The sequence below is a fragment of the Periophthalmus magnuspinnatus genome, chromosome 10 (genome assembly GCF_009829125.3).
Source record: "Periophthalmus magnuspinnatus isolate fPerMag1 chromosome 10, fPerMag1.2.pri, whole genome shotgun sequence".
Classification (NCBI taxonomy): Eukaryota; Metazoa; Chordata; class Actinopteri; order Gobiiformes; family Gobiidae; genus Periophthalmus; species Periophthalmus magnuspinnatus.
In genome coordinates, this window is record NC_047135.1 from 36,355,165 (window position 1) to 36,369,736 (window position 14,572).

Here is a 14,572-nt window from a genome sequence, read left to right on the forward strand (position 1 = left end):
AATTAAATTACGCACCAACTTTAACCGCACAAGCACGAGCCCAACGTGCACGTGGCGCGCACCCGCTGACAGGCGCGCACCCGCTGACAGGCGCGCACCCGCTGACAGGCGCGCACCCGCTGACAGGCGCGCACCCGCTGACAGGCGCGCACCCGCTGACAGGCGCGCACCCGCTGACAGGCGCTCACTCTGTGACCCGGATGTTTGTCCAACACCTCCGGACCTGCACGAGCGCGACCTCCGTCATGTGACTGTTACATAAACTGTCACCGTGGATCAGGTGGAGCAGGAGGAGCAGGAGGTGGAGGAGCAGGAGGAGCAGGAGGAGCAGGAGGTGGAGGAGCAGGAGGAGCAGGAGGAGCAGCGGGACGAGGCTCCAGAGCCTCAGAGTCAAGAGACAGGGACCTCTGGACATGAGACATGACTGGTCCAAATGTGTCCACGTGCGCGTCACCAAAGGATCAAAATGAGCCGTGTCTGTGAAAATGTAATAATAATAATAAAATAATAATAATAATAATAAATTAAACTGGTCTAACCTCACACCTGCTCTGGACTTTAAACCTGGAGTTTTATATAAACTCCACAGAGCGTGACTGCCCCCTGCAGGTGAATGTGAGGCTCCTGTGCGCGAGGAGACTCTGGGGGGACGTCCATGACACGAGCAGACAGCGCCACCGTGTGGACAGCAGAGGCGCTACAGTTTAAAACCTCTGACATGATGAAAATAAAGAGTTGGGTTTGGTCCAAAGACACAAACCTCTGGAAAAAGAATCACCCCGAGTCTTTATTTCACTGAGTGTATCAGAAAAAAAACAAAAGTACAATCTGTCTCTGGACAGATGAATCATTTTAAAGTTTATATTTAACAAAATGCTTTTTACTTCCTGTTTCTGTCAAACTCCACAATAAAGACTCAACAAGGCCCCGCCCCTTGTCCCTGTGACATCATCAGCACAAAGGCCCTTCACCTGCTTTAAATCAGACTCTTTAAATCAGACTCTTTAAATCAGACTCTTTAAATCAGACTCTTGACAATCCAGGAAAAGCAAAAACATCTCCATGGAAACAGGCAGAGTGTGGAGATCTGACAGGAAAGTTACACAGTGGGACTTTGAAACTAATTATGTCGTCATGTGTGATGTGTCCCATGTGTCCAATGTGTCCCGTGTGTCCCACAGCCCCATGTGTCCCAATCCCCCATGTGTCCCGTGTTTCAGACTAAAGCTCAGTTTCAGAGTGAGTTTCAGAGTGAGTTTCAGAGTGAGTTTCAGAGTGAGTTTCAGAGTGAGTTTCAGACTGCTCATTCCTCTTTATTAGTAGCTTTAATACTGTCACATGGCGTTAATGTCCCAGCACAAACATGAGCAACATGGAAGATTTGAAAAGCAAAAACAATATTTAAATGTAAACGATGCCTAAAAAGAAAGATCATTAAAAAAAAGAAGATAAAGTAAAAACACCTGGTAAGACTTAAGTGTAGTTTTGTTTAGTGCAAATAAAACAATGAGCCTGGAGCCTTTGGTCTCCTCCTGTGACCTGCAGCGTAAACATCAACTTTTGAGGTTAAAATGTCTAAAGAGACAAAAACGTCCAGTAAAATCTGACCCACAAAATATATTAGACTCATCAAAACCCAAGAAAAGTAAGCAACTAATTACAAAACTAAACTTTAAGCCTAAAAGTTGTATAAGGCAAACAAGCTTGTATTTTAGTATGTACAGTCTGTATTTACATCGTATTCACAGAGTTCAGAGCCAACGGGGTGAGATGTGAGTGTCGCCGCCCTAGTGGTCTGGACCAGTATGACCCCCATGCAAAATGAAAACGTTTGCTGAAGCTTTCACGCTCTATCAGGTTTATATTGCTTTAAACGTTTGCAGTGTCATTACTACTCAGCAAAAACAACTTCTTAAATATTAAACCAAACACTTATTTTATCTGATAAAACTGCTAAAATCAAACTATAGAAACACCTTGAACTACCAATCCAAGCACAACTCATCATAGTAACGATTAATATTGACTAAATGAACACGTGGACCTCAGAGTGTCGTCTCTGTGAAGAACGAAACACCAAAACAAAGCACACGGTACAAATATCTGACATTTAAATTAAACGAGAGAATAAAAGAATCTTAACTTATCAGAGCTAGATTCAGTCAAAGACAAACTGATTTCTAAAACGAGCTCGTAGAGTGATTGAGTAGTGCGAGCCGTCGAGGTGATTGTGCGACGTTTTGTATTTTAACCACAGACTGAGTGTGACGTCACCGCAGCGTCCGGCTCCAGATGAAGCTCGAGGACAGAGAAGGTACAGAGAAGATTTGGATGTTCATAATTTGATTTACAGACACAAAAGTGAAATAAAAACCCCAGGATCATGTAGAGGGTTAATACGAACATTTAAGACCAGAATGAGTCTGAAGCAGCAGAGACAGAGAGAGGACAGAGGGGGCGCTGTTTATACACAGAAACTGAACTGGAGCCAGAGTCGAAGGAGCCGGACGTGTGTGATCACTTCCTGTTTGAAACGCTGTGGCAGATACGTCCATTTATATAAACAGTCTATGAATATAATCTGAACTGGAATTTGGAGCAAGTATTTTAACCTGGCCAGCAGACAGAGGCAACCGTATATACAGATAAATAAAGTGATGCATTATTGACCCATAAGGCATCACCTGGACAGTCTGTGCTCCTCAAGACCAAAGGAGACAAAGATTTTCTTTGGGTTAATAAATAAGTTAAATGAACATTAACAGAGCAGTTGGCAAAAGTCAGCGAAATGACCAAAGCGTTAAATGAGATGAAAATGGTTCTGTGCGAAATGAGGTCAAACTCAGGGCCAGGCTGAGGACCCTGAGGGCCCTGAGGACCCAGAGGACCCAGAGGACCCAGAGGACCCAGAGGCTCTGGTTCTCTGAGGCGTCATGGCGTCTCTGCAGCCGTCGTCTTCTTCTTGGCTGTGGTTTTCTTCACCGTCTTTGCTTGAGTCTGATGGAGAAAACAGGTTGATTGTGTTTAGTGTGGAGTCTGCTCTTATAAAGACACATTTTGAACAGTTTAGATCAAGAACGTGCAGATAAAAGTGAGTTTAGCAAACAGGAACACAGAAGAATCAGCTCTGTTTCAAGAAGCAGGTTTAGTCCAAACTCAGACTTTGAGCCTGAAAACAAAGGGTTAATAAAAGAGTCCATCTCCATGGAAACGCACTCTGACCCCGACCTGGACCAGAGCAGGTTTATTCCTCTGCTTCAGGAGCAGCTTAAACTCAGGGTCAGAGCTCTGACTGGTCAGGTCACTGTACTGACCAATCAGAGCCATTAGTCACCACATTCACTTTTAGAGCAAAGTGATGATATAAAATTATTTTAAGTTTTAAAATAGTATTTAATGAGCTTCAAAAGTGCAGTGTTTTAAAGCATCATTCATTAAAATATTATCAAAATCAGACCTGAACCTGTCCAGTCACATGACTTCCTGTCCAGTCACATGACCCTCTCAGATGGACGCCTCCTCTGGTTTACCGTTGCCATGGTGAATCCTCTTGTCTGGGATGCACTGATCATGAGCTTCTGTCCTGAGCTAAACTCGAGCTGAACAAACTGAGTCTGACTCAGTTTCCTGTTTCTGAAACACAAACTTCAGTCTGAGCTGGAGAAAGTCGAAGTTTAAACTCGAAGCAACGGAGCCACTGTTTTTATGTGCAAGACAAATTTCAGATCTCTGATCTGACAATAAAGTATTATCTAATCTAATCTAAACTCAGGGTTAGTTCAAGCTGCTTTTTGAAACAGAGCCACAGTGAAAAATAAAAGTGCAGTGTTTGAACGTTTCACCAGGTCCAATAATAAAGTGAATAACACCTGATGTGTTTATTTTAAATATTGTATCTAAAGATGTTAAACTGTCAGTGGACACAAAACACATCGTACCTCCGTCTTTACAGCGGCGGTCTTCTTGGTGGTCTTAGCGGCGGCGGTCCTCCTCGTGGTCCTCTCTCCCGTGTCCTCGTCAGAGTGGTCAGGCCTGGTGTCCGACATGTCTGAGCTGTGCTGAGACGACGCGTCATCGTTGAGAGTCCCCAGAGAGCGAGCTGTGAGAATCACACCACAGATTTAAGTTTAATCTGTACAGAACAGAATGACGTCATGTAGAGAACTGAGGCTCTGAGGGCCTTGAGCTCCACCTACAGGACACACGGCCAAACATCAGCTCGCTCATGTGAGAAGAAACGACTGGAGACTTTAACCAGGTCAATCCTAAAATGGAATCATCTGTGAACATCAGGAAAGAGTCCAGACTAAACCAGGACCAAGCCCCAAATGGAGTCACTACAGACGAGAGAAACATGAAGTCTGTCCTTTTGACTTTTCTATGGACCCGACTCTGACCCACAGAGTTTAACAGCCTCATAAAATATCATTTTATCTTTGAATAAAAATAGAATCCATTTTAAAAAAGTCAAAAAATCTGAACTGCAACTTCCAGTTTCTATTTCTGCCTTTGATGCAGCGTCTGAGGCTCCGAGGTCACGCGACCCCTCTGAGGTCACGCGACCCCTCTGAGGTCACGCGACCCCTCTGAGGTCACGCGACCCCTCTGAGGTCACGCGACCCCTCTCAGGTCACGCGACCCCTCTCAGGTCACGCGACCCCTCTCAGGTCACGCGACCCCTCTCAGGTCACGCGACCCCTCTCAGGTCACGCGACCCCTCTCAGGTCACGTGACCCCTCTCAGTCTTCAGAGTCTCTGTCCACATGGTTCCAATCTTTATGTAAATGTTTGTTGTGGCTCATTAAAGCTGCGTGTGGAGCATGTGCGGTCTTACTCTGGCGAGCGGAGGCGCTGCGGGCCCGAGGCAGCGTGCTCGCCCCTGAGCCCATGTCGGCCGCAGTGTCGCGTCTGGAGCGCCCCCTGTCTGCAGGGTGCAGGTCCTCTTCTGTTTGGATCAGGGTGAGGTCCTGCATACTGAAACTGCGCAGTTTGTCCGACAGCACGCCCTGCCCCTGAACACAACACACAAACGCTCCAGATTAAACAAACAAACACTCCAGATTAAACAAACAAACACTCCAGATTAAACAAACAAACACTCCAGATTAAACAAACAAACACTCCAGATTAAACACACGAACGCTCCAGATTAAACACACAAACACTCCAGATTAAACACACATAAACACTCCAGATTAAACACACAAACACTCCAGATTAAACACACGAACGCTCCAGATTAAACACACGAACGCTCCAGATTAAACACACGAACGCTCCAGATTAAACACACAAACACTCCAGATTAAACACACAAACACTCCAGATTAAACACACAAACACTCCAGATTAAACACACAAACACTCCAGATTAAACACACAAACACTCCAGATTAAACACACAAACACTCCAGATTAAACACACAAACACTCCAGATTAAACACACAAACACTCCAGATTAAACACACAAACACTCCAGATTAAACACACAAACACTCCAGATTAAACACACAAACACTCCAGATTAAACACACAAACACTCCAGATTAAACACACGAACGCTCCAGATTAAACACACAAACACTCCAGATTAAACACACAAACACTCCAGATTAAACACACAAACACTCCAGATTAAACACACAAACACTCCAGATTAAACACACAAACACTCCAGATTAAACACACAAACACTCCAGATTAAACACACAAACACTCCAGATTAAACACACAAACACTCCAGATTAAACACACAAACACTCCAGATTAAACACACAAACGCTCCAGATTAAACACACAAACACTCCAGATTAAACACACATAAACACTCCAGATTAAACACACAAACACTCCAGATTAAACACACAAACACTCCAGATTAAACACACATAAACTTTACAGATTACACTTAGACTTTACACATGACACAGTATTTGACACGTTCCATTACATGAAGACACTGAAAACAAAGAAGCAAAGACACAGGAGCCTCATGTTCAAGTAAAACAGAACATGGAACATAAAGTGCACGTGGGCTGAATGAGCAGAGGGGTCATGAGACGACCTTTGACCTTTGACATGACAGAAGGTCCATCACATGAGGCTGAGCGTCACTGTGTGAGCGGAGACAATGACCTCCTCTGTCCAGTCCTCTGTCCCTCTGTCGTCCAGCGGAGTGTCCGGTCCTCTGTCCCTCTGTCGTCCAGGACAGGGTCCAGTCCTCTGTCCCTCTATCGTCCAGTGGAGTGACGGTGTGTCCATGGTGGAGAGTGTCCAGTGTCCTCTGTCCCTCTGTCCAGTCCGATCTCTACAGGTTTATGGTTTGTGGACATGTCCATATGAACCTCTGGTCAGTTCATGGATCAAATGTGATTTTTTAAAATTAATTTAATGTTTCCCAAACGGAGGGACTTTTTTCTTATTGCTTCATGTGTAAAGTCGTGTGGTCTGGTCACAGGACGGACGTGGAGACAGAGCCACGTCTGGACTCACCTAATGGACAACGTACAAACCCCAAACCCTGAAATACTGAAGCGTTTCCCTGATGTGATAAACGTCGACGCTGCAGAGCTCCTCAGAGGCAAAAACATGTAACTTATGTAACATGTGTTAATATTAATGTGGACGTCACTGACCGGTCTGTAGTAAAGTGTAAAAAGACCTGACGTTGGCGCTCTGTGGTGAATGATGATGAGGAGGATGAACCTGACGCTGGAGAACAGCTCTTAAATCTGATAAGTGTTTATTTTGATGTATTTCCTCACTTGTTTGTGCTGCACCAGTTCAAATGTTACATAACCACATTAAAACTGGCCCAGAGGAAGCTGTGTCACGTTTGCAGCTGCTAAAAGGGCCCGAGGTCACACACACGTCACACTCACCTTAGCGGCCGCTGTGACGGCGGCGTTAGCGGCGAGATTCAGCCCCCTCTTTCCAAACTTCATCATGGTCTCGTAGCTCCGGTCTTTGGCCTGTGCGATATAATCATCGATCTCCTGCAGAAACATGGACGTGTTTAAGACAAAGTGATAAACCAAAGAGCTTCAGTACAAAAGGTCACGTGGGTTTGTACCTTCTCTTTGTTGGACAGAGTCGGATGCACAAATTTACGGTAAAGGACACTTGAGCCTTTAGTGTACGGCGACAGGAGCCAGATCACGAACGCGATCTTCAGCTCAAAATAAAACGGGAACCTACGAAACCAAACGGTCATTAAAGGGTCAAAATAAGAGATTTTTACAAACACATGTTAAAACTCTATGGCCTCAAACTCTGATGAAGCTGCTCTGACACACGTCACGAGAACAAGAGAAACTACAGACAAAGATGCTAAAAATACACCCACAGGACTCTCTGATTATATAAGCTGCTGTTTATTAACTGTTGGTTAAGCAGAGGCTTTGATCAGAACTCACCACGATAACAGCATGTCTGTGAGCGTCTCTGCTGTGGTGAACAACGCAAACACGATCCAGTACATCATCCATTTCACCTTCAAGAAACACAGAAGCACAAAGAGACAGAGGTGAGGACAACACTCCACGTCACACAGGTTCATCTGGGCTCATCATTTACTCCAAATCAATTATATTTTTAGCTGATTTAAACAGGTTTGGTCTTTCTACCGGTGGAGGCAGAACGACAGCGCCCCCTGCAGTCTGACTTCTTCAGTGTCTCAGGTGTGTGGGAGTAAACAGGCTCCTCGTCATCGGGACAGAAGAACAAACATCACCACTGGATTAAAGACGGAATCCAAATATGGAAACGTTAAACCAGACGAGGGGCATTTTTACTCCCACACACCTGAGACTCTGAAGGATCAGACCGGACACACATCACCTGACCACTGTGAGGCGCTGGTGAGCAGAACAAACTGTCAGGGATCAAAACAAACTCAACCTTTGTCTGAAAAATGAATCTGTTAGAATAAAAATAATAAAAACACTTCTGAATCACATGTAGGACTCCGAGCGCCCGCAGCCAAAGCCGACACTGAACACCACATATGCTGCAGTCACATCACATCAGTCACCAGCTCTGGGCTCAGGCAGAGTCCACACTTCAAACTTCAACAGAGGAACGAGCTCAAAATCATTAAAATACTGTAACATATGATTATTAAAACGTCATATCACACAAACAGAGATTTAAGTCATGTACTAAAGCTGCTGTTTCCTCCTCAAAAACAGACCTGGAGTTGTGTTTTGTTTCATTCTCACATGTTTGAGTCACTTTATTATTAGTCTGTAACATCTACAAAGATCAAAATGCGACGTTCCACCTTGTGATGTCATCAAGTGGTAGTTTTCAAGTTAACTCCTCCTCCTTTTACCTTTAGTTCAGTCGAGATAAGAGACAACTCCAGGAGCTGAAATGATCCAATTGATTCTATAAATGAAGGTGTGTGGAGTTTAAACACAGCGGAGCACTTCCTGTATCACCACACGATGACATCACAAGGTGGAACAGAGTGTTTTCAGTTTGAGAGAAGAACTCAGCCTAAATCTGCAGAAACAAAACACAACTCCAGGTCTGTGTGTGACGAGGAAACAGATCAGAGAAAAGAGGAACATGGGCCTTTAAAAATGTGTGAGTTTTATCAGATCACAAATGTGTCAGAGCGACAATAACAGAACCTGTAGTTTAGACGTTAAACACAGATCAGAACATGTTTAGAGCGTGTTCTGAAGTGGTCTGGATCAGCTCATCACTTCATGTTTCAGTCGTTTACAATGTGAACAGAACCAGACATTTTAAACCAACTCTCACATGAGACACACACACACACACACACACACACACACACACACTGGGGCTGAGGGGTGTAAGTGTCTTGCTCAAGGACACAATAACAGCATTCATCTGTGGGAGCTGGACTCGCACCAACTCTACAGATGATCAGGGCTGAGGATCATTAAGAAGTTGCTGATACGATACACACACAATATGATACACACACCACGATACAATACACACACACACACACACCACGATGCAACACACACACCACGATACGATACACACACACACGATACGCAACTCGACTCAGTTTATACGAGCTCCACATTTACACAGAGACTCTGAAGAATCAGATAAAACAAATGAGACACTAAAGTCTGAGTTAAACTGAAGTTAATGTGAAATAAACAGTTTAAATCAACAAGAGTCAAATGTTCTGCACAAACCAGTCTCTTTCCTCTGAACGACACAAATGTAACACTGACAGGATCATTTGGTGAAATATAAAAACATAAAATACTCTTGGTGACTCGATACAGCAGCCCATGATATCGATACTGTATCATTAAATGAAACGATACAATATTTTCACACTTCTACCAATGATGTTTATGTTGAGATCAAACTGGCAACCTTCAGGTCAGTGGGCAAACATTCTACCAACTATTATGTGCAATAAGTCACTTTATGAAGATGTTATATTAGAGTCTATTTTTAGTTTATTTTTAAGTCTATTTTTTAAATTATTTAAACTATTTATCTATTATCTTTTTATTACATGTTCCATTTTCCTTCTGTTCTTTAACTGTACGGTGCAACACTGGAATTTCCCCCCTGTGGGACTAATAAAGGCAGATCTGATCAGTGTTTTATTTCAGTCAAACCTCGGTGACCTCGTCTCCTCAGTAAAACACCACACTGGGCTTTTTCTGTGAAGAAATGAAAACATGAATTTTGTATGAACCATTTTGTTAAACATTAAAAGGCCGTTTCACCACCTGAACCTCTGAAACGAGACAGAAACACAAAACAACTTCAGGAAATGTTCACACGCTCCTGGATTTCTCATTTGTGCTCGTTCCATTTCCTGTTGAGGCTTTAAAGACAAATGAGGTAAACACAGAGGTGCTAAAAATGGCGCTCTCTCTCCGGCTCGCGCTCGTCTGCTTGAGTAGCTTTTGAGAGCAGGGCGTTGCTATAGAAACGTGCAGGAGGAGAGTCTGTGGGCCGGCGCTCGCCCCGTCCTCCTATTGGCCGACCCCGTCCCCTGAACTAATGATGTAAGAAAACAGGACGGTGAATGTTAAGTGTTTTCATTAAAGGGTCACATGACACTTTAACAGATTTAAGACCAGGAGTTTCACACATGGAGGAAACACGATACTGAAATAATCTGCTGACTCACTGTCCTTCTGTTTTTTTTCTTTTTTAATTCTTATTTTTAGTGTTTTATCTTCACAAAACCACAGGCCCTTTTCACAGAGCGGCTCGTCTGGTTCAGGTTCTCTCCAAAAACGTGAGGAGCCGCTCGTCCCGCTCCGGTCACCGTTTTAGGAGCGAGCTAAAATAAATCAATATTTAAAAATACCAGGCGGCGCACAGAAGTTACAGATCAATAATCACAGAGATCGATGTAAAAGCTTCACCGGAGGAAGCGTCTGTGTTTAGATTTGTGTCTTGAAGCTAATGCTAATGCTAACTGAAATAAAATGAATGAGATGGTAAAATCGCTACAATCTGAACGATCCTGCACTAAAACAATGCTCCTGTCATTAGATGTGGTTTCATAAAGTCAATTTGTTCTGTTTTGAGATTTACATTAGCATTAGCATTAGCATTAGCTTTAGCATTAGCTTTGAGACACAAATCCATACGTTTATAAACTTTATAAACGGTTAAGTGCTCTCGTCCTCGTAAAGGTCTGAACTGTCTGATATTTAAACTCATTTATTTTAGAGTTGGAGAGTGAAAGGAGCAGGGGGAGCGTTTTTGACCTTTGACCTCTGAAACAGTCCCTTTATTTTCAAACAGAGCGACGTTAAGACGATGATCTCTGCGTTTACTCTTCACCAAAGCTCAGTCACATCACATTTCTACACGTGGGTTTTTAATATACTGCACAGATTTACTCAGAGGTCGCCAGTTTGACCCCGGCTGCTGTTGTGTCATTGTGCAAGACACTTCACCCACCAACATTCTGCAGTGAGTCTGAAAAGAGCCAGTCGTTATTATGAAAGTGACACTCACGTATTCTTTCACGTTCTTCGTTTTCACGGCTTTGTAGGACGAGTACGCCGGGTACAGCGTCCCGAAGGCCAGGCTGGAAAAACAGAGACGGTTTTAGAAGATTATCAGCCCATCCAGACGCAGAAGAAACGACAAGAAACGACAGAAGAAACGACAAGAAACGACAGAAGAAACAACAAGAAACGACAGAAGAAACAGAAGAAACAACAAGAAACGACAGAAGAAACAACAAGAAACAACAGAAGAAACAGAAGAAACGACAGAAGAAACAGAAGAAACGACAGAAGAAACAGAAGAAACGACAAGAAACGACAGAAGAAACAGAAGAAATGACAGAACAGAAGAAACGACAAGAAACGACAGAAGAAACGACAGAAGAAACAGAACAGTAAAAACAGAAGAAACAATAGAAAAGAAGAAACGACAAGAAACGACAGAAGAAATGACAGTAAAAACTGAAGAAACGACAAACGACAGAAGAAACGACAACAAATGACAGAAGAAACGACATAAACAGAAGAAACAAACGACAGAAGAAATGACAAACAGAAAAAACGACAAACGACAGAAGAAACAACAGAAGAAACGACAGAACATGTTCTGCTGAGAACATGATCTCGTGCGCTCAGGCTTCAGGAAATATATGGACTTGTGACTTTTCTGACAAATGAAACAGTCAGAGCTGATGTTCGTTTCAGGCAGTGGAAGAAGAAGAACAACAGAAACAGAGGTAAAAGTAACACATGAAAAAAAATCTATTTCAGTAAAAGTATTAAAGAAAAAGTATTTCTCACAGATTTTGAGTCTTTTAAAGCTTCAAATGTGGAGATTTTGATGAAGATTTGAGCTGAATTTTGTTCAACAGAAACAACTGAATTATTTTTTTTTCAGTTTTTCTTTATTTTTGTTTTGTTCAAATTCTGAACATGTTAAAAATAAACCTCAGCCTTTTCAGCAGGTCTCACACGATGAGAAAAATACTTTAACTTTTCAGTCCAATTAAAAAAACATAGTGGAGTAGAAAGTACAGATACTTCTCTCAAATGTACTCAAGTAAAAGTACACACTTTAAAATGTACTTAAGTATACATTTTATGTATCCTGTATTTCTGTCCCTCCTCAGTTTCACTCATACACCGAGTTCACAGAATCCTGCAGAAAAACGACCTGCTGCATCAAGAATCCAAAGGTCGAGTCTAAACCGGAGGAGCTGGTTTTACTCGTGTCGTTTTTGTGACATTTGGGGCAGATGAGACTTTATCGTTTGACGGTTACGATGTGAAAAGGCATCAGGCACCGACTTGTTTTGGTTTTGAAAGAAGATTCAGGTCAAATCTAAAGACGACACAAAAAACAGAAAATGTGACGATGTTCAATGACATTTAGATTCACGATGATCAGGTTGAACGGTTTAAAATGTTCTGGATATGAATAATTATCATTTTAATGTTATGAACAGGTTCCATATTTAAACAGCTGTTAAAGTTCTGTACTTTCCACAGGGGGGGTCCAGAGGGCTGTTCCATAGGGGGCTGTTCCATAGGGGGCTGTTCCATAGGGGGCTGTTCCATAGGGGGCTGTTCCATAGGGGGCTGTTCCAAAGCGTCCCACATGCTGCTGGGACAGTGCTGCTCTTTTAGTGTTTTCAGTCGTATCGGTGCCGCTCAGTGATTTGTGCTGATGTGACAGGACGGGGCCTGCTGACGGCGAGCAGCCCCTCTGATGATTAACCCAGAGTCACAGCACAGATTTAGGCTCTATTTTTAAACACAAAACCAATGTTTGCCTGTCACACGTCTACAGCTTCTTCACTTAAATGAGAAATACACACACAACTGTTTTGTTAGTGTTTAAGTCGATCTGTTGACAGCTGACTCTAATCTGCCTGATCAAGTTAAGTGTGTAGAGCCTTTGGGTTTAAAGCCCTCGATAAAACGCCACGGGACGCCACAGGACGCCACGGGACGGCCACGATCATCTTTGGAGTTTGAGAAGAACATAACCGTCTGTGCTTTTCAAGGCGCAGTGATTGGAGAACAGTTTGTGCAGAAAAGTGTCCATCGTGGACGTGTTCTGGGACATGGCTGTTATTACATATTCAACGCCTCAGATACAACAAACACTGAACGACCTGACACATGGTCTTTAACGAAGTCACATTTTCACCACATGGGCTCGTGATGAAGGTGAGGAGCGTCTGATGAAGATGCTCAGGTGGATTTGGGTCAAACTCTGAGTCTCCAGTGGCTCAGGTGAAAAGCCCAAGTCTCAGGGTAAAAACACCACAGCTCCAAAATGTCATGTATGTGCACGTGTGCTACATACATGTGCATGTGTGCTACATACATACATACACACACGCACACACACCCTACATATACACACATGTGCACAAACACCTTGGGTCTGGTCTCTTTTGCTGAAGTTCATTCAGTTTTAAATCTGGTTCAGTTTAGAGTCTGGAACCTTCAGGCCACAATAATAATAATAATAATAATAATAATAATAATAGTTTTCTCCACAGTTTACTCTGATAAACATGAGTCTTCTGTCCTCTGTGTGATAAACTTCTGTCCTCTGTCCTCTGTCCTCTGTGTGATAAACATGAGTCTTCTGTCCTCTGTGTGATAAACTTCTGTCCTCTGTCCTCTGTGTGATAAACATGAGTCTTCTGTCCTCTGTCCTCTGTGTGATAAACATGAGTCTTCTGTCCTCTGTGTGATAAACTTCTGTCCTCTGTCCTCTGTCCTCTGTGTGATAAACATGTGTCTTCTGTCCTCTGTCCTCTGTGTTAAATATTAAAGGTTAAATCTCAGGTGTTAGCCGTTAGCCTCATGTAGCATCAGGAGCTAACACCGCAGCATCAGGAGAAAGACACAAAACACTCACAAGACAGAGACACAGAGACACAGACATAAAGAGACACATACAGAGACACACACAGAGACACAGCCACAGAGAGACAAGAGGCAGAGACACAGACACAGAGACACAGACACAGAGACGCAGACTCATGTCTCAGCCTCCGGATGATGAGGCGCAAAAACAGAGACAAAAACAGAGACACAGAGACAAATAGAGACACAGAGACATAAACAGGGACATAAACAGAGACACAGAGGCAATAGACACAGAGACAGAGACATAAAGAGGGACATAAAGCTGTGTCCCGGGGACTCACACGACCATCCTCGAGATCATCCACGACACCATCCTGCACCTGGACAGGGCCTGTGCACAGGGACTGTCCTGGACCGGGCTGTACCCCAGCCCCTCAGGACCTCAGGACCTCAGGACCTCAGGGCCTCGGGACCTCAGGACCTCAGGACCTGCTCTGACCGGGATGTGACAGACTCCGGTCTGTGAGGGCTCCGTGTGCTCCGTGTGCGGGACGAGCTGCTGCTGCTGCAGTCTGCTCCTCTGCTCCTCTGCTCCTGTTCTCCTCTCTGCCTCTCTGCTCTGCTCCTCTGCTCTTCCTCTCTCCTCTTTTCTCCTCTTTCCTCCTGTTCTCCTGCTGCAGGCTCTTAAAGGGCCCGTCTGTGCACATCTGTCTAAACCTCAAATAAAACTGAGCCACGTGACTCA

The 14,572-nt window shown here is 43.7% G+C and overlaps 1 protein-coding gene across 1 annotated transcript; it reads right to left on the reverse strand.

Annotated features, from left to right (window-relative positions):
* Positions 1–1,277: 1,277 nt before the first annotated feature.
* Positions 1,278–14,537, reverse strand: reep2 (receptor accessory protein 2). Its single transcript, XM_033973542.2, has 8 exons — positions 14,169–14,537; positions 10,988–11,060; positions 7,417–7,493; positions 7,074–7,194; positions 6,883–6,996; positions 4,835–5,012; positions 3,939–4,099; positions 1,278–2,997 (listed from the first exon to the last, which is right to left on the reverse strand). The coding sequence occupies exons 1-8, from the start codon at positions 14,198–14,200 to the stop codon at positions 2,932–2,934; spliced, it is 822 nt and encodes a 273-aa protein (XP_033829433.2). The 5' UTR covers positions 14,201–14,537; the 3' UTR covers positions 1,278–2,931.
* Between the last annotated feature and the right edge of the window lie 35 nt (positions 14,538–14,572).